The sequence below is a fragment of the Nerophis lumbriciformis genome, linkage group LG02 (genome assembly GCF_033978685.3).
Source record: "Nerophis lumbriciformis linkage group LG02, RoL_Nlum_v2.1, whole genome shotgun sequence".
In the NCBI taxonomy this organism is placed as follows: domain Eukaryota; kingdom Metazoa; phylum Chordata; class Actinopteri; order Syngnathiformes; family Syngnathidae; genus Nerophis; species Nerophis lumbriciformis.
The window spans coordinates 27,775,830-27,803,186 of NC_084549.2; the positions used below are offsets into that span (position 1 = coordinate 27,775,830).

At 41.7% G+C, this 27,357-nt stretch overlaps 1 protein-coding gene across 1 annotated transcript in view; it reads right to left on the reverse strand.

The window, feature by feature from the left end:
- macrod2 (mono-ADP ribosylhydrolase 2) overlaps nucleotides 1-27,357 on the reverse strand; it is a 1,158,848-nt gene that overhangs the window by 120,622 nt on the left and 1,010,869 nt on the right. Inside the window, exons 11-12 of the mRNA XM_061960241.1 lie at nucleotides 21,586-21,624; nucleotides 11,924-11,980 (exon numbers count right to left, since the gene is read on the reverse strand). Of these exons, the coding sequence (XP_061816225.1) occupies nucleotides 11,924-11,980; nucleotides 21,586-21,624 (96 nt within the window). The remainder of the gene's footprint in view (nucleotides 1-11,923; nucleotides 11,981-21,585; nucleotides 21,625-27,357) is intronic.

Below are 27,357 nucleotides of genomic sequence, written 5' to 3' on the forward strand. Positions count from 1 at the left end.
GTAGGCAGGCAGAAATGACTGTGCTTTGTTTAAAAACACAGAATTATTGACGCCCTTGAAGTGACTGCGCTATCTAGTCCAGCCTATCACAATCAGCTAGATGAGCCATTTCCCCAGAGAAAACAACCATGACTGCTATCTTTAAAAATTCCCTGCAACCTTTAGGCTCGAAGACAAATGGATGGTGTATCATTTTAATTGCCTACTAACACCCTCCAGTGTAAGAATCTAATTATCTTTGGTCCATCGTATCAGAGAAGCCTATAATTGTTTCAATATTACACATCCAAAGGGGCTGAAACTGCAGAATAGCCAGATAATGGCTTCTTAAACACGTTTGCCTGCAAGAAAACATTTGTTTGTGAAAGGACCAAGCTTTGTGATGTATTCATTTCCCCAAAGAGGAACCTGGGACTATTAAGTAATGACCAATATTAGTGATTGTTGAACAAGAAAACACTTCATAGATGCAAAATCAATTTTTTATGTACTGACACAACCTTATGTTCAACCTTTAATTAATTCTTGTTTCTGGTTATTGTTTTTATATTGATATTATCTTCATTTTGTATGTACTTTATGTCATATTTTATTCATTATGGTACTTTTTCGTCACTTATTGTTTGTCTTTGGCACACTAATGTGTATATTACAGGCCAGTGGTTCTCAACCTTTTTTCAGTGATGTACCCCCTGTAAACATTTTTTTAATTCAAGTACCCCCTAATCAGAGCAAAGCATTTTTGGTTGAAAAAAAGAGATAAAGAAGTAAAATACAGCACTATGTCATCAGTTTCTGATTTATTAAATTGTATAACAGTGCAAAATATTGCTCATCTGTAGTGGTCTTTCTTGAACTATTTGGAAAAAAAGATATACCGGTACAAATAACTAAAAACTTGTTGAAAAATAAACAAGTGATTCAATTATAAATAAAGATTTCTACACATAGAAGTAATCATCAACTTAAAGTGGATTGTAATAGAGATCCATCTGGATTCATGAACTTAATTCTAAACATTTCTTCACAAAAAAAAGAAATCTTTAACATCAATATTTATGGAACATGTCCTCATGTCTCAGCTGCATTACTGCTACGCTTTAACCAAGCCTCCATTGTTTTCTACATCGATAGTTGATTGACAGTTGGTGCCATGTGGTAGGGTCAAACCATCATGGCATGGGGGAAACTGGGTTTATGGTAATGAATGGAATAGCCTACTTGATTTGATGTTCAGTTTATGAACTTACATTCATATTTTGTTGAAGTATTATTCAATAAATATATTTATAAAGGATTTTTGAATTGTTGCTATTTTTAGAATATTAAAAAAAAATCTCACGTACCCTTTGGCATACCTTCAAATACCCCCAGGGGTACGCGTACCCCCATTTGAGAACCACTGTTATAGGCCATTGGTTCTTTGTTTTATTTTTGCAAAAATATATATCTATTTTTATATTGCTCTTTTTATCTTTGGAGTGAACATTATTATGTATACTCCAAGTTATTATTTTTTTTTGTTTTTTTTTGTTGCTATTTTTGTATTACAAAATGTTATTATTGATCATGTTATACTGCATTGTAATCTTTTGTTTTGTGATTGTGTGATGTTTTTTGCCTGGATCCCAGGAAGAATAGTCTCCATTGCGGTGTAGACTAATGTGGATCCCTAATAAACTAAACTAAACTATGTTGACACCTTTTGTACAGAGTAAGGCAGACAACAATGCCTTTCAAGGGAGTGGGGTACCTTCACACTTTAGTGTTTCTCACCTTATTCATCAATGTGCTAGCACTTGTGTTATATCCAAGAAACCGCTGTATGCTCACACGACTTTGTTTACATAAAGTGATACGATTACACCATATGTGATACAGCGTTACGGCACAGCACGTCACACGGTCGGAACTCCACAGCCTTATGCACTTACGTGCACCCTATTCCCTTTACATCAACAGGGAATACAAGGTGGAACTAATCTTCGAGGCATTGCGTGCCAAGTACATTTAAAGTGGCAACGCTTGTAGCTGTCTTAGAGCGAGAGATTCCATCTCTGCCATCAAGAGGACAGTGCAAGACCAGGCTCTCTGCAAAAAATACCGTGGACAGCCAGTAAGCACCAAGTTACTCACGATTGTCAGGGTAAACCAGGGGTCGGCAACCCAAAATGTTCAAAGAGCCATACTGGACCAAAAATACAAAAAACAAATATGTCAGGGGCCACAAAAAATTAAAAGCCTTATATAAGTCTTATAATGAAAGCAACACATGATGTAAGTGTCTATATTAGCTATATCACATTGCAAGCTCTTGTATGTGAGGCGTGTGCAGTATTTGGATTTGATGTTGTTCATGATTGAGAATATCTGCTTGCACAGGTATTTGTTTTGTTTGCAACAGCCACCTGCCTGACACCACGCCGCGCTGAAAGCAACGTGTGTCGCAGGCTGACGCAAATTTTCGTTGACAGAAATGTTGAAATTTAATATTTTACACATTTTTACAACATTGGAAAACAGTCTGTCTGTTTCAGCATCGGAGAAAGTCATAATTGTATACCAGAGGTGCCCACACTTTTTCAGCAGGCGTGCTACTTATCAAATGACCAAGTTGTTGTGATCTACCACACACACACACACACACACACACACACACACACACACACACACACACACACACACATATTGGTTATCATTTGGAATGGGGACCAAGTTTTTGATCATCACTTGTGGGGACCACCCTTTTTACAGGTTGTGGAGGCATAAAAAAAATGAGGTAAAATGGCCACTGCCCAGTTAGCTCATACACGTCTTTAAATCTCTGGATTGATGAAGTAATGTGCTGGTCGTTCTTACTGGGGACCCTGGGGGAAAAGAGTTAATATGGTTCATGGGGACCAATTTTAAATACATTTGCAAAATTCACACAAATTTGTACGTGACTACTAAGGACCATTTAAAAAAAAAAAGTTCAAATTAAATATGATATGATCCTCAGAATACAGCACTACAGCTGTCCTCTTATAGGAAGTTTCACCACTTAAATGTTAAAGCAAATCCTGCATCTTCTGTGACATTACTGAAAACTGCTATTTAGCAGTAATGAAGTTGTCTGCAACTCCAACTACCATATATGGAAGGATGGAAAATACTGAATGTGAATCATACTTTAAGGCAGTGGTTCTTAACCTTGTTGGAGGTACCGAACCCCAGCAGTTTCATATGCGCATTCACCGAACCTTTCTTTAGTAAAAAATAAAATTATGTTGTTTTTTTTCAAATTTAAGACAAAGTTATATGTTTTTGGTAACACTTTAGTATGGGGAACATATTCTAAGTAACAAAGACTTAATTGAGTGTTTTTTGGACACTAGGGGAACATATTCTAAGTAATAAAGACTTAATTTAGAGTTATTTGGTTAGGGTTAGAGGGATAGGGCCAGGGTTATAATAAGGCCATGCCGAATAAGGCATTAATAAGTACTTGATAATGACTAGTTAAGAGCCAATATGTTACTAATTTGCATGTTAATAAGCAACTAATTAATGGTGAATATGTTCCCCATACTAAAGTGGTACCATGTTTTTTTACTGGTGCACAAAATGAACCGTGCATGAACATTACCTTGTTCAAAGAACAAAACCAACACAGTGCATAAACTCACAACAACATACACACCTGCAAACCGGTGTGACTTCTGCTATTGCCGTAGCCGTAATACGCCGATAGGGAGAAGTTTTTATTTACACGATGAGTAGGGTGTGTTTTGAACAGAGGTGGGTAGAGTAGCCAGAAATTGTACTCAAGTAAGAGTACTGTTACTTTAGAGATTTATTACTCAAGTAAAAGTAAGGAGTAGTCACCCAAATATTTACTTGAGTAAAAGTAAAAAGTATGTTGTGAAAAAACTACTCAAGTACTGAGTAACTGATGAGTAACATACACACTCATATCATATATCAATATATATATATATATATCAATATATATATATATATATATATATATATATATATATATATATATATATGTATGTGTGGGAAAAAAATCACAAGACTATTTCATCTCTACAGGCCTGTTTCATGAGGGGGGGTACCCTCAATCATCAGGAGATTTTAATGGGAGCATTCGCATACCATGGTTTATATAGGGCACAGAGTGGGTGGGTACAGGCTGGCGTAGGGGCGTGGTGATTGGCTCATGTGTTACCTAGGAGGTGTTTCCGTCTATGGCGGCATGCTGTTACAATTTCGCTGCGCTTGTTGAGGGATGACAGGTCTGGACGGTAAATAATAAACAGTTTCTCTTTCAAGCATAGGTTGCATCTTTTATTACCACTATTGTAAGGTGTGCTGGATGCAAGAATTTGCCATGTTATTGAATATTCAACATTATTGTCTTTGAGGTCCCAAATGTGTTTGCTGAGTTCTGTGGTATTTCGCAGGTTTTTGTTCCTGAAAGAAGCCTTGTGATTGTTCCATCTGGTTTTGAATTCTCCCTCGGTTAATCCTACATATGTGTCGGATGTGTTAATGTCCTTGCGTGTTACCTTAGATTGGTAGACAACTGATGTTTGTAAGCACCCCCCGTTGAGAGGGCAATCAGGTTTCTTTCGACAGTTACAGCCTTTGTTGGTTTTGGAGTCGCTCTGTCTGGGGGCCGACGGCTCATTTGCAATTGTTTTGTTGTGGTTTGAGATGATTTGTCGTATATTGTTCATGCAGCTGTAGCTCAATTTAATGTTGTTCTTGTTGAATACTTTTCTTAGGGTGTTGTCTTTGGGAAAGTGTTTGTCAATCAGATTGAGGAATTTGTGTCCAATGTTAGTTGAGACGTTTTTGCTGTATGGTGGGTTGTACCAGATGATGTCGTTTCGTTTTCTGTTCTTTTTTGGCTGGTTTCCTGGCGTGGGTTCATAGGTGAGGGTGAAATTGTATCCGCTTTCATCAAGGGCTTTTTGGTACGGGGGGGTTGCTTGGTCAAATTCAGCTTTGCTAGATGACAGCATCGATAGCCTTTTATTGATTCCGGTAGGTATTCTTTTCGTGGTGGTGGGTGGGTGGTTGCTGTCATGGTGCACGTATTGGAGTGTTGTGTTGGGTTTCGTGAATGGTTGGTAGCTGTTATTTCTCAGGTTGAAAGTGACGTCAAGGAAGTTGACGGTTTGCTTGTTGGCTTCAATCGTGATCCGTAGGCCGTTCTCTTTGAAAATTTGGCATATGCGCTTCTTGGTATTCTCGCTGCTCCTTGGCGAGGCGCGACACACTGCCAGTCCGTCATCACGGTAAATACCAAGGTTCAGATTGAGGCTAGCGAGCTGGGAGAGGAGGAAACTCCCAACGAGTTCACACGTTTCTGCTCCGTCAAAACTTCCCATAGTGACGTCAAATGTTGCATTGTTCTTTTTTTGCCATGGTGTACTGTTATGGATGAGAATGGAGTTTTTTGCGTGGATGATGATGTTTCTTTCGTTGCCTGTGATTGAGTCGTAGTCTGAGGCGAAGTCTAGTGCTTGAGTCAGTAGGTCTTGCGTGATGGAAGGGTAAAATTCCTCGATATCAAAGGAGATAAAGTTGTGCTGTTGTTTGTCTTGGATGTTGTTGAACCATTTGATTACTGCTGCTGTATTTCTCCATTGGTTGAGTGAATGGAGAAATACAGCAGCAGTAATCAAATGGTTCAACAACATCCAAGACAAACAACAGCTCGCTAGCCTCAATCTGAACCTTGGTATTTACCGTGATGACGGACTGGCAGTGTGTCGCGCCTCGCCAAGGAGCAGCGAGAATACCAAGAAGCGCATATGCCAAATTTTCAAAGAGAACGGCCTACGGATCACGATTGAAGCCAACAAGCAAACCGTCAACTTCCTTGACGTCACTTTCAACCTGAGAAATAACAGCTACCAACCATTCACGAAACCCAACACAACACTCCAATACGTGCACCATGACAGCAACCACCCACCCACCACCACGAAAAGAATACCTACCGGAATCAATAAAAGGCTATCGATGCTGTCATCTAGCAAAGCTGAATTTGACCAAGCAACCCCCCCGTACCAAAAAGCCCTTGATGAAAGCGGATACAATTTCACCCTCACCTATGAACCCACGCCAGGAAACCAGCCAAAAAAGAACAGAAAACGAAACGACATCATCTGGTACAACCCCCCATACAGCAAAAACGTCTCAACTAACATTGGACACAAATTCCTCAATCTGATTGACAAACACTTTCCCAAAGACAACACCCTAAGAAAAGTATTCAACAAGAACAACATTAAATTGAGCTACAGCTGCATGAACAATATACGACAAATCATCTCAAACCACAACAAAACAATTGCAAATGAGCCGTCGGCCCCCAGACAGAGCGACTCTAAAACCAACAAAGGCTGTAACTGTCGAAAAAAAACTGATTGCCCTCTCAACGGGGGGTGCTTACAAACATCAGTTGTCTACCAATCTAAGGTAACACGCAAGGACATTAACACATCCGACACATATGTAGGATTAACCGAGGGAGAATTCAAAACCAGATGGAACAATCACAAGGCTTCTTTCAGGAACAAAAACCTGCGAAATACCACAGAACTCAGCAAACACATTTGGGACCTCAAAGACAATAATGTTGAATATTCAATAACATGGCAAATTCTTGCATCCAGCACACCTTACAATAGTGGTAATAAAAGATGCAACCTATGCTTGAAAGAGAAACTGTTTATTATTTACCGTCCAGACCTGTCATCCCTCAACAAGCGCAGCGAAATTGTAACAGCATGCCGCCATAGACGGAAACACCTCCTAGGTAACACATGAGCCAATCACCACGCCCCTACGCCAGCCTGTACCCACCCACTCTGTGCCCTATATAAACCATGGTATGCGAATGCTCCCATTAAAATCTCCTGATGATTGAGGGTACCCCCCCTCATGAAACAGGCCTGTAGAGATGAAATAGTCTTGTGATTTTTTTCCCACACATACATATATTGCGCTCTACTACGGTATCGAGCACTATTTTTTGGATAACCTTATTAAGACATATATATATATATATATATATATATATATATATATATATATATATATATATATATATATATATATATATATATATATATATATATATATATATATATATACATTTATATGTATTTATTTTGCTGTTTTTGTTTACATGTTAAAGGTGTTTTAATGAATATACATGCATGTTTAACATATAGATTCCTTTCTTTCATGAAGACTAGAATATAAGTTGGTGTATTACCTGATTCTGATGACTTGCGTTGATTGTAATCAGACAGTAGTGATGATAACGTCCACGTTTTCAAATGGAGGAGAAGAAAAGTTCCTCCTTTCTGTCTAATACCACATGAAAGTGGTGGGTTTTTGGCATCTTATTTGTCCAGCTTCCATATTCGTTTTTATACACTTTGCAAGAAATATATTAGCGTCAAACTCCGTAACTTGCTAGCTTGTTTGCGCTGGCTTTCGGAGACTCTTATTTTGAAAGCGCAGGCGCGATGGAGCGGCACTTTTATTGTGAAGACAGGAACGTCCTCATGTGCGATCAGTCTTTAGGCTTTTGACAGGATGCACGGTTGAAATAAATAAGTATATTTTTTCCTTCACACTTTTGATTGATTGATTGGAACTTTTATTAGTAGATTGCACAGTACAGTACACATTCCGTACAATTGACCACTAAATGGTAACACCCCAATAAGTTTTTCAACTTGTTTAAGTCAGGTCATGTGACCACCTGGCTCTGTTTGATTGGTCCAACGTCACCAGTGACTGCATCTGATTGGTGGAACGAAGTGAAACGTCACCAGTAAGGCAGGCACTATGAAGGTCTGTCTGACAGACCAAAACAAACAAAGCGTGCATTAACAGATCGATAAAAATTAGTAGCGAGTAGCGAGCTGAATGTAGACAAAAGTAGCGGAGTAAAAGTAGCGTTCCTTCTCTATAAATATACTTAAGTAAAAGTAAAAGTATGTTGCATTAAAACTACTCTTAGAAGTACAATTTATCCCAAAAGTTACTCAAGTAGATGTAACGGAGTAAATGTAGCGCGTTACTACCCACCTCTGGTTTTGAACCCCTGAGGCTGACTCACCGAACCCCTAGGGTTCGATTGAACCCAGGTTAAGAACCACTGCTTTAAGGTAATAATGTTTTATAATCATGCTGTATGAAAATGTCATCCTAAGGAACACTAAACCAGATTTTGTTTTTGTAAAAATATATTAGTTTTAACTAAGGATGGATACCATACAGAATCACAGTACTATTAATGCCAGGCTAACAAATGTTTTTAACTTTTCACTTAGGCATCTTCAGAATGGATCTGACTATCATTTAAAAAGGTTTCCCTTTAGGGGACCTGTTTTTTTTGTCCCCATACCGTCAGAGGTCCCCTAAAGGTGACTGTGTACACAGAGCGATGTCCTCATTAAGTAATCATTGCCAGAACCCACACAGACACACACACACACACACACACCTTTTACAGACCTCTGAAAAATGTCTACCTCTTTAGGACCACCCTTTCTAGATATATGAAGATGTGTATTTACAACATTAATAATATCCATCCATTTCCTACCGCTTGTCCCTTATGGGGTTGCGGGGGGTGCTGGAGCCTATCTCAGCTGCATTCAGGCGAAAGGCGGGGTACACCCTGGACAAGTCACCACCTCATCGTAGGACCAACACAGATAGACAGACAACATTCACACTCACATTCACACACTATGGACAATTTAGTGTTGGCAATCAACCTATCCCCAGGTGCATGTCTTTGGCGGTGGGAGGAAGCCGGAGTAACCGGAGGGAACCCACACAGTCAAGGGAAGAACATCCAAATGGGATTGAACTCAGGACTACTCAGGACCTTCGTATTGTGAGGCACATGCACTAACCACTGTCCCATCGTGCTGTCCAACATTAATAATATATACATACTATATATAAAAAAGGTAAGCTTTTATTTTTGTTTATTTATTTTATTTGTTGTTTGCAATTGGTTTTTAATCTTCATTATTTACTTCGTTATTACAATGTGTCTCTATATACATATTTATTTAATTTTTTAATACATTTTGGCCAAAGGGAGCGCATTTCAATTTCTTACACACACTTGTTATTACATATGTTGACCAGAGGGGGGAGCACTTTTAAAACCGACATACAGTTAATTTGAAAAATCCCTCCTTTTTGGGACCACCCTCATTTTGATAGATTTCACCCCTAGGGGTGCAAATGAGACATTCTCTATTAGATGCAATGGTTTTCCGTATTGGGACCGTGATTTTGACCCTAACTTGTTCACCGGTCCTCATACACACACACACACACACACACACACACACACACACACACACACACACACACACACACACACACACACACACACACACTAGTGTATTACCTTATTCTGATGACTTATATTGCTTGTAATCAGACAAGATTCAGAGTAGTTGCTGATAATGCTCCATAACTTTGAATTTACATTTTGGAGGGAAAAAAGTCCGCCTCTCCTTCCAACACCACATGAAAGTGGTTGTTTTAGCTTTTTTTTGTCCAGCTTCCATACTCATTTTTTATACCGTTTATAAGACACATTGGAGTTAACTCCTCAGCTGCTAGCTTGTATGCGCTAGTATTCTGAGATTTTTATTTTGTTAGCACAGGCAGGATGGAGCAGCACTTTTATTGTGAAAACAGAAACTGTGCGGTCGGTGTTTACACTTTTGACAGCCGAGAGTCTGTTGAAATAAAATTGTGATTTTCGCGTTCCTGACGGTCTTTTTTCTCGCAGCAGCAGACGTCATCGTGCAACATCCTCGAGTGCCGTGAATGTCAACCAAGTAACGAAAGTGACGTCGCAGTGAAAATTGATGATCAGTCATTTTTAGGTCTACTTTTTTTTAATGCCTTGGGATCGAGTGACACACCCTCACCAATCAACCGATAGCTCGCAATTGATCTAATGGGCACCCCTGATGTAAACAAACTGCTGCATCACAGGCCACACAACTATGGTGCGTTTATGGACCGCCAAAATTAGTGGGACAAAACGGCGCTCGACAAATACTCTCATTAGAGAAGCATGTACACAAACATACTAAATAGTGGGCTTTCTAACAATTAGGAAGCTTTGTGTCACATTTGTCAAACAGAAACCATATTAAAACAAAAAATATATTCTTTCCCCCATCTTTTCTCATGTTCATACTTTTTTTTTTTTTTTTATTAATCCAACAAAATAATACACAATAATACCATAATGATAGAATTACAATACCAAACCCGAGCCAGCAACATTCAGAATAGCAATTGAGAGGACACACAAACATGACATAAAACAATCCAAAAAGTAGTCAAACAAAAGTGAATAATATCAACAACAGTATCAATATTAGTAAGAATTCCAACATAGCAGTGACTAGAAAGCCCTAATTTTCATACATTTTTGGAAAACTAGGGTGGCGCTAAACGGCTCTAGAGCCGTGGGTTGCCGACCCATGGGCTAGACTTACTGTTGCATTGTGGTGCATTCAGTGACAGTCTGTAAACATGGATTGTAAATGCTCTCTTTGACTTTGATGTATTATTGATACAACTTAATTGTATATTTACTTTATTGATATTTTGCAGCATTACTCAACAATGAAGCCCAGAGACTTACCCACCAAGGGGGTTTTAATCGAACTAAAACTAAACCCCATCTCCGGGTTGGGGAGGAGATCTTGCCCCAAGTGGAGGAGTTCAAGTACCTCGGAGTCTTGTTCACGAGTGAGGGAAGAGTGGATCGTGAGATCGACAGGCGGATCGGTGCAGCGTCTTCAGTAATGCGGACGCTGTATCGATCCGTTGTGGTGAAGAAGGAGCTGAGCCGGAAGGCAAAGCTCTCAATTTACCGGTCGATCTACATTCCCATCCTCACCTATGGTCATGAGCTTTGGGTTATGACCGAAAGGACAAGATCACGGGTACAAGCGGCCGAAATGAGTTTCCTCCGCCGGGTGGCGGGGCTCTCCCTTAGAGATAGGGTGAGAAGCTCTGTCATCCGGGAGGAGCTCAAAGTAAAGCCGCTGCTCCTCCACATCGAGAGGAGCCAGATGAGGTGGTTCGGGCATCTGGTCAGGATGCCACCCGAACGCCTCCCTAGGGAGGTGTTTAGGGCACGTCCGACCGGTAGGAGGCCGCGGGGAAGACCCAGGACACGTTGGGAAGACTATGTCTCCCGGCTGGCCTGGGAACGCCTCGGGGTCCCACAGGAAGAGCTAGACGAAGTGGCTGGAGAGAGGGAAGTCTGGGCTTCCCTGCTTAGGCTGCTGCCCCCGCGACCCGACCTCGGATAAGCGGAAGAAGATGGATGGATGGATGGAAAACTAAACCCCCTGAGACAGTTTTGGTAAAAGAATTCTGGCTAAAACCGAGGTACCTCTATATATGCTAATACAGTTTACCAAGCAGATATTAACAACAATACATTTTCATACACAAAAAACGCACCCATTATTTCCAGCAATACCTCAGCATTGCCTTGCAAAGATTATGTCTGTCAGGTATCTTTAAAGCTTATTATAGTGTTATTAATATTATTCAGTGGTTAACTGCCCATTGTATTATTAAGGTTTTATGATGTTAACAGTTGGAACTTGGAACACATATTTCCTAAGCACATTTTGTTTCTATATTAGAACAACTTGAAAGAGTAAATTGTGTTCAACTTTCGGACGTTCAGGCAGTGCAATTGTACATCACTTTAAACTACCCCCACCAAAATAAAAGCATATCGTTGAAAGAATATCTTTTTGACAGTGTCAGTCAAAAGGATCTAGGTGTACCTAATGTTGTGACAGGTGAATTAATGCAACACACAAACAGGAAGGCAAACCTTTGTTGCTGTCGATGTCATCCTTGGTTGTTGATTTAGATGATGGTGGTGTGTTATCTGCAAGAGAATGACACTTTAGTGACACAGTGCTGACTGATTCTTTCACCAAATTCATTCAATGTATAAAGGGTGTGACATCATCTGAATTTTCACAAAACACTAAGGGCCGGATTTACAAAACCAAAAACCAGTGAAGTTGGCACGTTGTGTAAATCGTAAATAAAAACAGAATACAATTATTTGCAAATATTTTTCAACCTATATTCAATTGAATACACTGCAAAGACAAGATACTTAACGTTTGAACTGGAAAACTTTTGCAAATATTTGTTTATTTGGAATTTGATGCCTTCAACATGTTTCAAAAAAGCTGGCACAGGGGGAATGATGCAAAGTGTAAAAGTGTTCTGTGGTCTGACGAGTCCACATTTGAAATTGTTTTTGGAAACTGTGGACGTCGTGTCCTCCGGAACAAAGAGGAAAAGAACTATCCGGATTGTTATAGGCGCAAAGTTCAAAAGCCAGCATGTGTGATGAAATATGCTGAAAGGTACATACATGTTTTGGAGCAACATATGTTGCCATCCAATCAACATCATCATGGACGCCCCTGCTTATTTCAGCAAGACAATGCCAAGCCGCGTGGCTTCATAATAAAAGGGTGCGGGTACTAGACTGGCCTGCCTGTAGTCCAGACCTGTCTCCCATTGAAAATGTGTGGCGCATTATGAAGCCTAAAATACCACAACAGAGACCCCGGACTTTTGAACAACTTTAGTTGTACATCAAGCAAGAATGGGAAATAATTCCACCTGAAAAGCTTCAAAAATTGGTCTCCTCGGTCTCCAAACGTTTACTGAGTGTCGTTAAAAGGAAAGGCCATGTAACACAGTGGTAAAAATGCCCCTGTGCCAACTGTTTTGCAATGTGTTGCTGCCAATAAATTCTAAGTTAATGATTATTTGCAAACAAAAAATTAAGTTTCTCAGTTCGAACATTAAATATCTTGTCTTTGCAGTCTATTCAATTGAATATAAGTTGAAAAGGATCTGCAAATCATTGTATTTTGTTTTTATTTACGAATTACACAACGTGCCAACTTCACTGGTTTTGGGTTTTGTACTAAGATCCAAATACTACGCAGTAAACAGCGTGTCAAAAAAAAAAAACTGTGTACTATTAGTGGGCGTGTTGTGGGTGATTTACTAACACTGTGTGTACGATTAGAAATTGGTGCAGCCTTATTTAAATTAGTGTACAATACGGGGCATCTAGCATTAAAATATTACAATTGGTACAAAATGCGGCTGCTAGACTTTTGACAAGAACAAGAAAGTTTGATCATATTACGCCTATACTGGCTCACCTGCACTGGCTTCCTGTGCACTTAAGATGTGACTTTAAGGTTTTACTACTTACGTATAAAATACTACACGGTCTAGCTCCGTCCTATCTTGTCGATTGCATTGTACCATATGTCCCGGCAAGAAATCTGCGTTCAAAGAACTCCGGCTTATTAGTGATTCCCAGAGCCCGAAAAAAGTCTGCGGGCTAAAGAGCGTTTTCTATTCGGGCTCCAGTACTATGGAATGCCCTCCCGGTAACAATTAGAGATGCTACCTCAGTAGAAGCATTTAAGTCCCATCTTAAAACTCATTTGTATACTCTAGCCTTTAAATACTCCTCTCTGAGCTGCCACCTTAACGTTGTAGAGGAGTTTGCGTGTCCCAATGATCCTAGGAGCTATGTTGTCCGGGGGCTTTATGCCCCCTGGTAGGGTCTCCCAAAAAAAATTGGTCCTAGGTGAGGGATCAGACATAGAGCAGCTCGAAGACCTCCATGAAAAATAAAAATCAAGGACCCAGATTTCCCTCGCCCGGACGCGGGTCACCGGGGCCCCCCTCTGGAGCCAGGCCCGGAGGTGGGGCACGATGGCGAGCGCCTGGTGGCCGGGCCTGTCCCCATGGGGCCCGGCCGGGCAGAGCCCGAAGAGGCAACGTGGGTCCCACCTCCAATGGGCTCACCACCCATAGCAGGGGTCATAGAGGTCGGGTGCGATGTGAGCTGGGCGGCAGCCGAAGGCAGGGCACTTGGCGGTCCGATCCTCGGCTACAGAAGCTAGCTCTTGGGACGTGGAACGTCACCTCGCTGGGGGGGAAGGAGCCTGAGCTAGTGCGCGAGGTGGAGAAGTTCCGGCTAGATATAGTCGGACTCACTTCGACGCACAGCAAGGGCTCTGGAACCAGTTCTCTCGAGAGGGGCTGGACTCTCTTCCACTCTGGCGTTGCTGGCAGTGAGAGGCGATGGGCTGGGGTGGCAATTCTTGTTTCCCCCCGGCTCAGAGCCTGTACGTTGGAGTTCAACCCGGTGGACGAGAGGGTAGCTTCCCTCCGCCTTCGGGTGGGGGAACGGGTCCTGACTGTGGTTTGCGCTTACGCGCCAAACCGCAGCTCAGAGTACCCACCCTTTTTGGATTCACTCGAAGGAGTACTTGAGAGTGCTCCCCCGGGTGATTCCCTCGTTCTACTGGGGGACTTCAATGCTCATGTTGGCAGCGACAGTGAAACCTGGAGAGGCGTGATTGGGAAGAATGGCTGCCCGGATCTGAACCCGAGCGGTGTTTTGTTATTGGACTTTTGTGCTCGTCACAGATTGTCCATAACGAACACCATGTTCAAACATAAGGGTGTCCATATGTGCACTTGGCACCAGGACACTCTAGGCCGCAGTTCCATGATCGACTTTGTAGTTGTGTCATCGGATTTGCGGCCTCATGTTTTGGACACTCGGGTGAAGAGAGGGGCGGAGCTTTCTACCGATCACCACCTGGTGGTGAGTTGGCTGCGATGGTGGGGGAGGATGCCGGACAGACCTGGCAGGCCCAAACGCATTGTGAGGGTTTGCTGGGAACGTCTGGCAGAGTCTCCTGTCAGAGAGAGTTTCAATTCCCACCTCCGGAAGAACTTTGAACATGTCACGAGGGAGGTGCTGGACATTGAGTCCGAATGGACCATGTTCCGCGCCTCTATTGTCGAGGCGGCTGATTGGAGCTGTGGCCGCAAGGTAGTTGGTGCTTGTCGTGGCGGTGAGGGATGCCGTCAAGCTGAAGAAGGAGTCCTATCGGGTTCTTTTGGCTCATAGGACTCCTGATGCAGCGGACAGGTACCGACAGGCCAAGCGGTGTGCGGCTTCAGCGGTCGCAGAGGCAAAAACTCGGACATGGGAGGAGTTCGGGGAGGCCATGGAAAACGACTTCCGGACGGCTTCGAAGCAATTCTGGACCACCATCCGCCGCCTCAGGAAGGGGAAGCAGTGCACTATCAACACCGTGTATGGTGAGGATGGTGTTCTGCTGACCTCGACTGAGGATGTTGTGGATCGGTGGAGGGAATACTTCGAAGACCTCCTCAATCCCACCAACACGTCTTCCTATGAGGAAGCAGTGCCTGGGGAGTCTGTCTCTCCTATTTCTGGGGCTGAGGTTGCTGAGGTAGTTAAAAAGCTCCTCGATGGCAAGGCCCCGGGGGTGGATGAGATCCGCCCGGAGTTCCTTAAGGCTCTGGATGCTGTGGGGCTGTCTTGGTTGACAAGACTCTGCAGCATAGCGTGGACATCGGGGGCGGTACCTCTGGATTGGCAGGCCGGGGTGGTGGTTCCTCTCTTTAAGAAGGGGAACCGGAGGGTGTGTTCTAAATATCGTGGGATCACACTCCTCAGCCTTCCCGGTAAGGTCTATTCAGGTGTACTGGAGAGGAGGCTACGCCGGATAGTCCAACCTCGGATTCAGGAGGAACAGTGTGGTTTTCGTCCTGGTCGTGGAACTGTGGACCAGCTCTATACTCTCGGCAGGGTCCTTGAGGGTGCATGGGAGTTTGCCCAACCAGTCTACATGTGTTTTGTGGACTTGGAGAAGGCATTCGACCGTGTCCCTCAGGAAGTCCTGTGGGGAGTGCTCAGAGAGTATGGGGTATCGGACTGTCTGATTGTGGCAGTCCGCTCCCTGTATGCTCAGTGCCAGAGCTTGGTCCGCATTGCCGGCAGTAAGTCGGACACGTTTCCAGTGAGGGTTGGACTCCGCCAAGGCTGCCCTTTGTCACCGATTCTGTTCATAACTTTTATGGACAGAATTTCTAGGCGCAGTCAAGGCGTTGAGGGGATCTGGTTTGGTGGCTGCAGGATTAGGTCTCTGCTTTTTGCAGATGATGTGGTCCTGATGGCTTCATCTGGCCAGGATCTTCAGCTCTCACTGGATCGGTTCGCAGCCGAGTGTGAAGCGACTGGGATGAGAATCAGCACCTCCAAGTCCGAGTCCATGGTTCTCGCCCGGAAAAGGGTGGAGTGCCATCTCCGGGTGGGGGAGGAGATCTTTCCCCAAGTGGAGGAGTTATAGTACCTCGGAGTCTTGTTCACGAGTGATGGAAGAGTGGATCGTGAGATCGACAGGCGAATCGGTGCGGCGTCTTCAGTAATGCAGACGCTGTATCGATCCTTTGTGGTGAAGAAGGAGCTGAGCCGAAAGGCAAAGCTCTCAATTTACCGGTCGATCTACGTTCCCATCCTCACCTATGGTCATGAGCTTTGGGTTATGACCGAAAGGACAAGATCACGGGTACAAGCGGCCGAAATGAGTTTCCTCCGCCCGGTGGCGGGTCTCTCCCTTAGAGATAGGGTGAGAAGCTCTGCCATCCGGGGGGAGCTGAAAGTAAAGCCGCTGCTCCTCCACATCGAGAGGAGCCATATGAGGTGGTTCGGGCATCTGGTCAGGATGCCACCCGAACGCCTCCCTAGGGAGGTGTTTAGGGCACGTCCGACCGGTAGGAGGCCGCGGGGAAGACCCAGGACACGTTGGGAAGACTATGTCTCCCGGCTGGCCTGGGAACGCCTCGGGGTCCCACAGGAAGAGCTGGACGAAGTGGCTGGGGAGAGGGAAGTCTGGGTTTCCCTGCTTAGGCTGCTTCCCCCGCGACCCGACTTCGGATAAGCAGAAGAAGATGGATGGATGGATGGATGGATGGATAGCCTTTAAATAGACCCCCTTTTAGACCAGTTGATCTGCCGTTTCTTTTCTTTTCTCCTCTGCTCCCCTCTCCCTTGTGGACGGGGGGGGGGCACAGGTCCGGTGGCCATGGATGAAGTGCTGGCTGTCCAGAGTCGGGACCCGGGGTGGACCGCTCGCCTGTGCATCGGTTGGGAACATCTCTGCGCTGCTGACCCGTCTCCGCTTGGGATGGTGTCCTGCTGGCCCCACTATGGACTGGACTCTTACTACTATGTTGGATCCACTATGGACTGGACTCTCACAATATTATGTCAGACCCACTCGACATCCATTGCATTCGGTCTCCCCTAGAGGGGGGGGGGTTCCTTGCCCTCATGTGGGCTCTGTACCGAGGATGTCGTTGTGGCTTGTGCAGCCCTTTGAGACACTTGTGATTTAGGGCTATATAAATAAACATTGATTGATTGATTGATTGACTGTGTACGATTAGAAATTGGTGCAGCCTTATTTAAATTAGTGTACAATACGGGGCATCGCCGCGGAGACACTCGATCATTTACTGCACATTCATGTTATCACGCTCCTACCTGTGGTGTTATGCTATAATTTCAAACATGCAGGAGACATGTACTCTTTTTTTTATTGGCATTTCAGAAGCAGTCGGACTTGTGCAGTGCATCTACATTGAAACCACTTTTTCCCTGTATTTGTTTTTCCGCTCTGTGAAAATGGATTGCACGCCTTATTCTGCCTTACTTAACCTACACACACGTTTAGTAGATCAGCTTTCCGTGTGCTATCAAGTTTGCATGTGTTTTAGTACATGCAAACATTTAGCAAATCAGGCCCAATGTGACAAATGCGATGACTTCAGATTTAAAACTTGGCTGTTCCATTTGGGCTGAACCTGGTACAACAGCATAAAGCCTGGTGTATACTCTTGCATCACCTAAATTGTGTCCCCTCTGATGGCGTCTTGTTTGATTTATAGTTCTTCCGTGAAAGTGGCGCCAGACTTGTAATTCTCTTCCACAACACTAAGGGGCAGTTACTCCAGAAGAAGCAACTGCAGCTGTTGTTGACTCGATACTGTATTTCCTTTTTGTAAAGAGTGAAGATAGACAACAACCACAACATCGACATATTTGTCTACACTGGAACTAATCATTCAGAATCATCAGTTTACTTTTAATTGATGTTTGACTTATAAACCAGAGGAAAATACATTGGTAAAGATGGATCGTGCAACTTCTGAACAAGTCGCCAACAAGACGCCATTATATTTTTGCAACGCTATTCGCCGTTCGAGACATGGGACAATAGAAGGCTAGCATGTAAATAAAACTGTCAAATAACTATTGTAAGTTAACAACATGCTGGTGTTAATCTGTATGGTCATGTTCAGAGTTCACAAATGTTTGTAAATATACCGTGCCTGAAATGTGAGTGACAGAGAATGAGAAATGTTGTGTGTGAGAGAAAAGGTGTGTGCACGAGAAGAGAATATGTGTCAGAATTAAACCCGTTGTTAGCACAAGGTTGACAATAAAAGTTAAAAAGAGTGTCCTACTTTGTGACTTCTTCTGGACGCAACAAGACTTAGACTTAGGCTTAGACTTAGACTTAGACACACTTTATTGATCCACAAGGGAAATTGTTCCACACAGTAGCTCAGTTTCAAAGGATGCAAAGGGTAAGGATGGAAAGGATAATGCAGGTATTAAGTAGACAAAAAATGTACCATAGTAGCAATATAATATATAACATATATGTAATATTTACATATTACATATACAGTATAGAATATATACTGATATATTATATTATTATATTATATTATATTTTTATATAATATAAGGGACAAGCGGTAGAAAATGGATGGATGGATGGATATACAATACATAACAAATCCCAATTACCATGAACAATATTATGCACTGTGACACTATAATAATAAGCAGAAAAACACACAATCAGTAATTATTTTTTAGAGCGCACCAAGATATTAAGTACACAATATCAGTTTTCATGCAAATGTTTAATCACTGTTGTTTTTTTCATAAAATACGTTGTGCATTTAAAGCACAAAGTCTGTTCGCCTGTGTTAGGGACCCTCTTTGGCAAAAACTGACTAATCACAGCTCTGCATTCTGCGTCGGCGGCGACGCGAACCCAGAATTTTTGGGAGATGCACGTGAGCCTTGCAGGAAATACGAAGGGTGAGGGGGCACGACGGCGTCGCCTACGCAAGCTAAGCAACGCAAGAGTGTATTCCAGGCTTTAGGGTTACCTCTGTTGCTCTTTCACGCTGTTGCCTTAGACAAAAAAGGTACTCCTGTGGGGTTATGGGGAGGCTTTGAGAGTGACTCCAGACTCGGGGACAACTGCCAGAAAATGTAAGACCAGCAGCCATTGAACCTTTGAATAGACTGCAGTATTACGTCCAGCTGTCTCTGATGGAACAAAAAAACAAGGCCAACACCTGGCACTGAAGCAAAGCCCCGTCAAAAAGGGCCAGACTGCAACAACACTGCTGGAATTGTGATGGACCAGAATGTGGAACTATCAAGAGTTACTGAAATAACCTTGTGCTGTGGGGGTAACATCTGGTTAGACAACTAACTGTAAACTACAGATAGGGTAACTTATCATTTGATAAATGTTCCCATAAAACTTCTAAAACATATGACATTTTCCTGCATACATTTTGTGTTATAATGGAATCTTAATGAAACACACATACAGTACAGGTCTATTCAGTGGAACTAGAAAAGCTAATGTTGAGTCAACACTGAGTAGTACTAAGAATGGGTACCTTGGGCAGGTGCAATTCATACGGTACCAATTCCCAGTACATGCCAATCAATACCAGTACTAAAAAGTACCAATTTTCAATAATTTTGCATGTGTTTAAATGTATTAGTAACTGTTGAAAACAATGAGCTGTGCTGTCCAGTTATCTTGTTTTCTTACATTTCTAGTACTATACTGTATTATATAGTAAACTTTGCATGTAGTTGCAATTCTAAGACATTAGATGGCTGTAATATATAGGCTACGGTATGTTGCTTAGTTAGGGCAGTGTTTTTAAACCACTGTGCCGCGGCACACTGTTGTGAGATACAGTCTGGTGTGCCGTGGGAGATTATCTAATTTCACCTATTTGGGTTAAAAATATTTTTTGCAAACCAGTAATTATAGTCTGCAAATTATGTGTTGTTGTTGAGTGTCGGTGCTGTCTAGAGCTCGGCAGGGTAACCGTGTAATACTCTTCCATATCAGTAGGTGGCAGCCGGTAGCTAATTTCTTTGTAGATGTTGGAAACAGCGGGAGGCAGTGTGCAGGTAAAAAAAAGTGTCTAATGCTTCAACCAAAAATAAACAAAAGGTGAGTGCCCCTAAGAAAAGGCATTGAAGCTGAGGGAAGGCTATGCAGAACGGAACTAAAACTAAACTGGCTACAAAGTAAACAAAAACAGAATGCTGGACGACATCAAAGACTTACTGTGGAGCAAAGACACATTATCTGTATGTAATATTGGCTGTATTTCAGATAGTTGTTTGTGTGCCATGTTGTTCCAGACCACAGTAAACATTACCTAGCTTGCCAAAGATTGTAATAAATCTATTAAAAGAAGACAGCCTGCCGTTTCCTTTAACTTGGACACACACATCTATACCTTTGGCCATTAAAAGCCAGTAAATTCCAGGAGTTATCTCACTTTCTAAGTAGCCTTTGATTTACTAATGATTTCTAATGTAAAAATGTGTGGAATAAATATTAAATGTCAACATCTCTGTCAACGAAGATTTGCTTCAGCCTGTGACACATAGTCATTTTGATAGTAGGCTATTATAGCTAATATAGACACTTACGTCATGTGTTGCCTTCATTATAAGACGTACAGGTATATACGGCTTTTCATTTTTTGCGGTCCAGACAGATTTGTTTTTTGTATTTTTGGTCCAATATGGCTCTTTCAACGTTTCCCGACCCTTGGTCTATTACATCCCACCTGTGTTTAGCGGCTGTAACATAGCTATTTTAGGAAAACAACAGGCACGGCTAGTTACTCTCTGTTCTGATGTTGTTTTTTTACACAAAAAAACCCTTGCAATGTAAAAACAAATATCCAGCTTAACTGTGTTTTTATTATCCTCATTTATGCAAACAGTCCATGCAGCTTAATGTTGGTGCCAGTCTTTATTCAGGACATCCGTGCATGGATAAATGTCAATAGTTAAACATGATAAGCAGTATCTGGGTGCTCCAGGCCACTTGCCAAGATGGATCTGTGATAAAAGCACAACGTGCTGATGGTTGTGTCTCTTCCCCAGCCTAGCACACGCTGCAGGGAAGATGTTTCTTTTTCCACTCACTTTAGGTGGTCCGAAGGCACGGTGCCAGTGAGCCGCATAAAGAGAATGGTGCTGGGAATTAGCTTGTAATGCAGTGTACCTGGCATGCAGTATTTTTAACAGCTAAGCGTCAAGAGCGTTATTCATCTTGTCACCCAATGAATAAACATTCAATTTCCGCTGTATAAAAGAAAAAAGAAAAAAACCTCACAAATCACTGTCATGAGTTAAAGCACTCAGGTTGTGTGTGCAGGAATTGAAGGTGTTAAGGTGAGAAGGCAACCATGAAATATTCTGTCACTCACCTCCCTTCAGCTGCTCCTCTGCAACCTCCATGTCATTGTCTGGGAAAGGTGGGGAATAACAGGCTGTCAAAGCATGTTGTTAATACAGCAAGTCATTACAACGTGTCTCTGACCATCATATTTAATGAAAAAACTACTATATACTGTATATCCCTTTAATATTTGCTCACATAAGAAATCAATTCATTGACGTCCTAGTGTTGTCCCGATACCAATATTTTGGTACCGGTACCAAAATTATTTCGATACTTTTCTAAATAGTGAAGTGAATTTTACATAGTGAAACCCAATATCTAAGTTACATTTAAACAAGTGTGGGTGGCACTGGGAGCAGGTGGGTAAAGTGTTTTGCCCAAGGACACAACGGCAGTGACTAGGATGGCAGAAGCGGGGATTGAACCTCGAACCCTCAAGTTGCTGGCACGGCCACTCTACCAACCAAGCTATACAGCCCCATAAAGGTGACCACAAAAAATTGCATCATTGGCTTTATTTTAACAAAAAATCTTAGGGTACATTAAACATATGTTTCTTATTGCAAGTTTGTCCTTAAATAAAGTAGTGAACATACAAGACAACTTGTCTTTTATTAGTAAGTAAACAAACAAAGGCTCCTAATTAGTCTGCTGACGTATGCGGTAACATATTGTGTCATTTTCCATTCTATTTTTTTGTCAAAATTATTAAGGACAAGTGATAGAACATGAATTATTAATCTACTAGTTCTTTTCTTGTTAATATCTGCTTATTTTCTGTTTTAATATGTTCTATCTACACATCTGTTAAAATGTAATAATCACTTATTCTTCTGTTGTTTGATACTTTACATTAGTTTTGGATGATACCACAAATTTGGGTATCAATCCGATACCAAGTCGTTACAGGATCATACATTGGTCATATTCAAAGTTCTCAAACTTTGCACAAACAATCGCTCAAAATCCTTGACCGAAAACCACAACACCACCATCACTGTTTAGTTGCCCAAAAATATAGATTGTTAAATTTAGCTAACATTCAAAGATTAGCATCAATGGCCCATCGAATCCTAAATAACACTGCACCAGCGCCACTTAAGCACTTTGTCCAGTTCACATCTGCTGTGACAACTAGAAACACACGAGCCTCCACCAGGGGGCAGTGTAGCGTACCCAGATGTAAAACATATTTTGCACAATCAGCCTTTCCATATAGAGCGATAAAGGAACGGAACGACCTCACAACAAACTTGAAAAGTCTAACAGATTACTCTTCATTCACAATTGAAGTTAAAAAGTGGCTTTGGAGCAATCAAAGCTGCTCACACGGTCAATAAGGTGGGCACTATGATTGACACATCAACTTAATGTGTATTATATTTATCCATGAGCGCATTTTGTTGTAAATTGTGTAAAAATCATGGTTGTTTATACAAATGATGACAGAAGTGAACAAGAGCATGTATTGTCTTTGTGTGATGATGTAAATGAGTTGTGGTTGTATTGTATATTAAGTACCTGTCAATGAAAGGGCATTTTATGACTTTTCTTAATTTGATTACATGCTATAGTATGATTTTATTGTCATAATTTTATTGCATGATTTTTGTATCTCTTTAATTTAGGTAACCAGGGACTACAGATGGGAATTAGCTATTTAGCTATAATCTGGTACAGAACATACAGTATCTGTCTTTGAGCTTAATGTTTCTGTGCATTGTCCCTCCTTCAATATACATTTGTAAAAAACCGAAAGAAGATGTTGTGATGCCAAAAAATTTAAGTTAAAAAAGTTAAAGTTCCAATGATCGTCACACACACACTAGTTGCGGTGAAATTATCCTCTGCATTTGACCCATCCCCATGTTCACCCCCTGGGAGGTGAGGGGAGCAGTGAGCAGCAGCGGTGGCCACGCCCAGGAATCATTCGGTGATATAACCCCCAATACCAACCCTTGATGCTGAGTGCCAAGCAGGGAGGTAATGGGTCCCATTCTTATAGTCTTTGGTATGACTCACAACCTACCGATCTCAGGGCGAATACTCTAACCCTGAGTAGTATCGACTAGATACGCTACTGTACTTGGTATCATTACAGTGGATGTCAGGTGGAGATCCACACATGGCGTTTGTCTACATTTTGACGCCGGTGAGCTACGGTGTGTAGTGAAGCATGGCGGACCGCTACTTTTCAGAGGCGGTATAGTACCGTATATGATTCATTAGTATCGCGGTACTATACTAATACCGGTATATCGTACAACCCTACGTCCTTCACTATCATACATATGTCCAAGATTATGTTTAATGCCTGACCCCCTCCTCCCTCTCACACCAGCCAAGACATTTCCCAACAGCCTCCCTCAGCTGCACCACCAGACGTTATTCCATCAAAATGACTCCCCATGTGTGTGAGAGAGAGAGAGAGACATCTAGCAGACATCCTTTTTCAATTAAATCTATGGCAGTTGGCTCAGCATACATTACACAAAAACCTCCCATTTCCTCCAAATACAAGGAATGTAAGCCGGGTTGGACAACCGGGTTTTAAAAATCCCTTTGATTTTCCTCTGAGCCTGACGGAGTGAACCAGAGGTGTTTCTGCTTGGGCGACTTTCGCTGCAAAGAGGGAGATGAGAGGGCTGCTTTGGATGTTGCTTGAAGAGGCAGATAGAGAGGAGCTGCATGTGCCTGGCTCCTATTATGCAAACAGATTTGACTGTAATGCAGCTGTAGACGCTCTGAGTCACGTCTTTAAAACAACACACTCAGTATTAGTACACGTGAAGGCAAATGCACACTAAGGCTGCAAGTGTATGTCTGCGCCATGATTGCATCTTAGCGAGCAAGCAAAAGCAAGCGTCCGATGTGATGAAAGGCTTTTTTCATCTGCTCTGAGCGCATCCGAGCTCCCAGTGGAGTCAGTGACAGCCTTTTTCCTATTGTAACACTGAAAAAAAAAAAAAAAAAAAAAAGGCATTCATCTAAGCCTGCTTTGGGAAACATGGGGAGTCTCAGCTACTGTCACATGTTATCACATTATTACCACTCATCAATACTGCTTCTCTGTTCCCTTCGTCCCTATAATGCGTCTGTTGTCATTCCTTCCCTTCCTACTTTTAATCCATCATGCTTTTATTTTCAACTTTCCATTTAATGGCATTAGAAAAAAAGGTTAATGGAATAACGCATATCAAATAAACGTCACTATAGCAGGGGTGTCAAACAGACACAGGACAGCAAAATGAGTTTACCAAGTTAAAAAATGAGCTGCAATTTTTGGTAACACTATAGTATGGGGAACATATGAACCATTAATTAGTTGCTTATTAACACACTGCATACTTGCCAACCCTCCCGGATTTTCCGGGAGACTCCCGAAATTCAGCGCCTCTCCCGAAAACCTCCCGGGACAAATTTTCTCCCGAAAATCTCCCGAAATTCAGGCGGACTCAGGTCCATAATAACAAATATTTTATTTGAGTATTAACCCACAATATAAACAGCATACATGCCCAATCACGTTATAACTGTAGAATGATGGAGGGCGAGTTCTTGGTTTCTTATGTGGGTTTATTGTTAGGTAGTTTCATTAACGTCCTCCAAGCGCGGCAACAACACACAACAACAGCAGTCACGTTTTTCGTCTACTGTAAAGCAGTTCGTCTACCGTAAACAGCAATGTTGTGACACTCTTAAACAGGACAATACTGTCATCTAGTGCATTTGATGAAAGCACTTTTGTGCGTGCCACACATCAATGCATGATCAGAGAGGGTGTTCAGCATGGTTCGAAAAATAGTGACAGAGAATAGAACAAGGATGGACAATTCAACCCTTAACTCAACAATGAGTAGATGAGTGTTATGTGTGTGTATATGTGTAAATAAATTAACACTGAAATTCAAGTATTTATTTTATATATATATATATATATATATATATATATATATATATATATATATATATATATATATAATAAAATACATATATATATACGTATATATATATATATATATATATATATATATATATATATATATATATATATATATATATATATATATATATATATATATACGTATATATATATATATATAGCTAGAATTCACTGAACGTCAAGTATTTCTTATATATATATATATATATATATATATATATATATATATATATATATATATATATATATGTATATATATATATATATATATTATCTATATATATATGAAATACTTGACTTGGTGAATTCTAGCTGTAAATATACTCCTCCCCTTTTAGCCACGCCCCCGTCCCACCCCGACCACGCCCCCCCTCCCGAAATCGGAGGTCTCAAGGTTGGCAAGTATGACACACTGTAAAAAAAAAAAAAAAAAAAAAAAAAAGTTGAGAAAACGCACATTTTCAAGTTAAAATGATGCAACAAGATTTTTGCGTTTTCTCAACTTTTGACTACTGCTGGCCAGACACTGTTTTGGTAGTTAAACATAGTGAAACCTTATTTCTGAGTCTGACTAACTTGAAAACTATAATTAGTCCAACAAAATATACCAAAACAGTGTCTGGCCAGCAGTAGTCAAAAGTTGAGAAAACGCAAAAACCTTGTTGCATCATGTTAACTTGAAAATTTGCGCTTTCTCAACAGTCTTTTTTTTTACAGTGCATGCAAATTAGTAACATATTGTCTGTTAATTTGTCATTATTAAGTACTTATTAAGTACTTATTAATGCCTTATTCTGCATGGCCTTTTTATACAACCAGTAAGCCATTAACTAAGAGTCTTCCCTAACCCTAAACCCAACCCTACCCCTAACCCCAACCCCAACCCCAATCCTAACCCTCACCCTGAAACTGCTGTTCTAAATGTGTCCATTGGATGTCACAATAGCAATGCAAGTGAAACCCACGTCTCGTATGACACTGTTTAAAGGGGAACATTATCACCAGACCTATGTAAGCGTCAATATAAACCTTGGTGTTGCAGAAAAAAGACCATATATTTTTTTAACCGATTTTCAAACTCTAAATGGGTGAATTTAGTCACATCGGGAAGCAATCCACCATTTTCTCAAACACATTACAAACACCGAGTCAAATCAGTTCTGTTATTTTCCGTTTTTTCGACTGTTTTCCGTACCTTGGAGACATCATGTCTCGTCGGTGTGTTCTCGGAGGGTGTAACAACACGAACAGGGACGGATTCAAGTTGCACCAGTGGCCCAAAGATGCGAAAGTGGCAAGAAATTGAACGTTTGTTCCGTACACTTTACCAACGAAAGCTATGCTACGACAGAGATGGCAAGAATGTGTGGATATCCTGCGACACTCAAAGCAGATGCATTTTCAACGATAAAGTCAAAGAAATCTGCCGCCAGACCCCCAGGAAAAGAGAGCGGATGAGGGTATGTCTACAGAATATATTAATTGATGAAAACTGGGCTGTCTGCACTCTCAAAGTGCATGTTGTTGCCAAATGTATTTCATATGCTGTAAACCTAGTTCATAGTTGTTAGTTTCCTTTAATGCCAAACAAACACATACCAATCGTTGGTTAGAAGGCGATCGCCGAATTCGTCCTCGCTTTCTCCCGTGTCGCTGGCTGTCGTGTCGTTTTCGTCGGTTTCGCTTGCATACGGTTCAAACCGATATGGCTCAATAGCTTGAGTTTCTTCTTCAATTTCGTTTTCGCTACCTGCCTCCACACTACAACCATCCGTTTCAATACATTCGTAATCTGTTGAATCGCTTAAGCCGCTGAAATCCGAGTCTGAATCCGAGCTAATGTCGCTATACCTT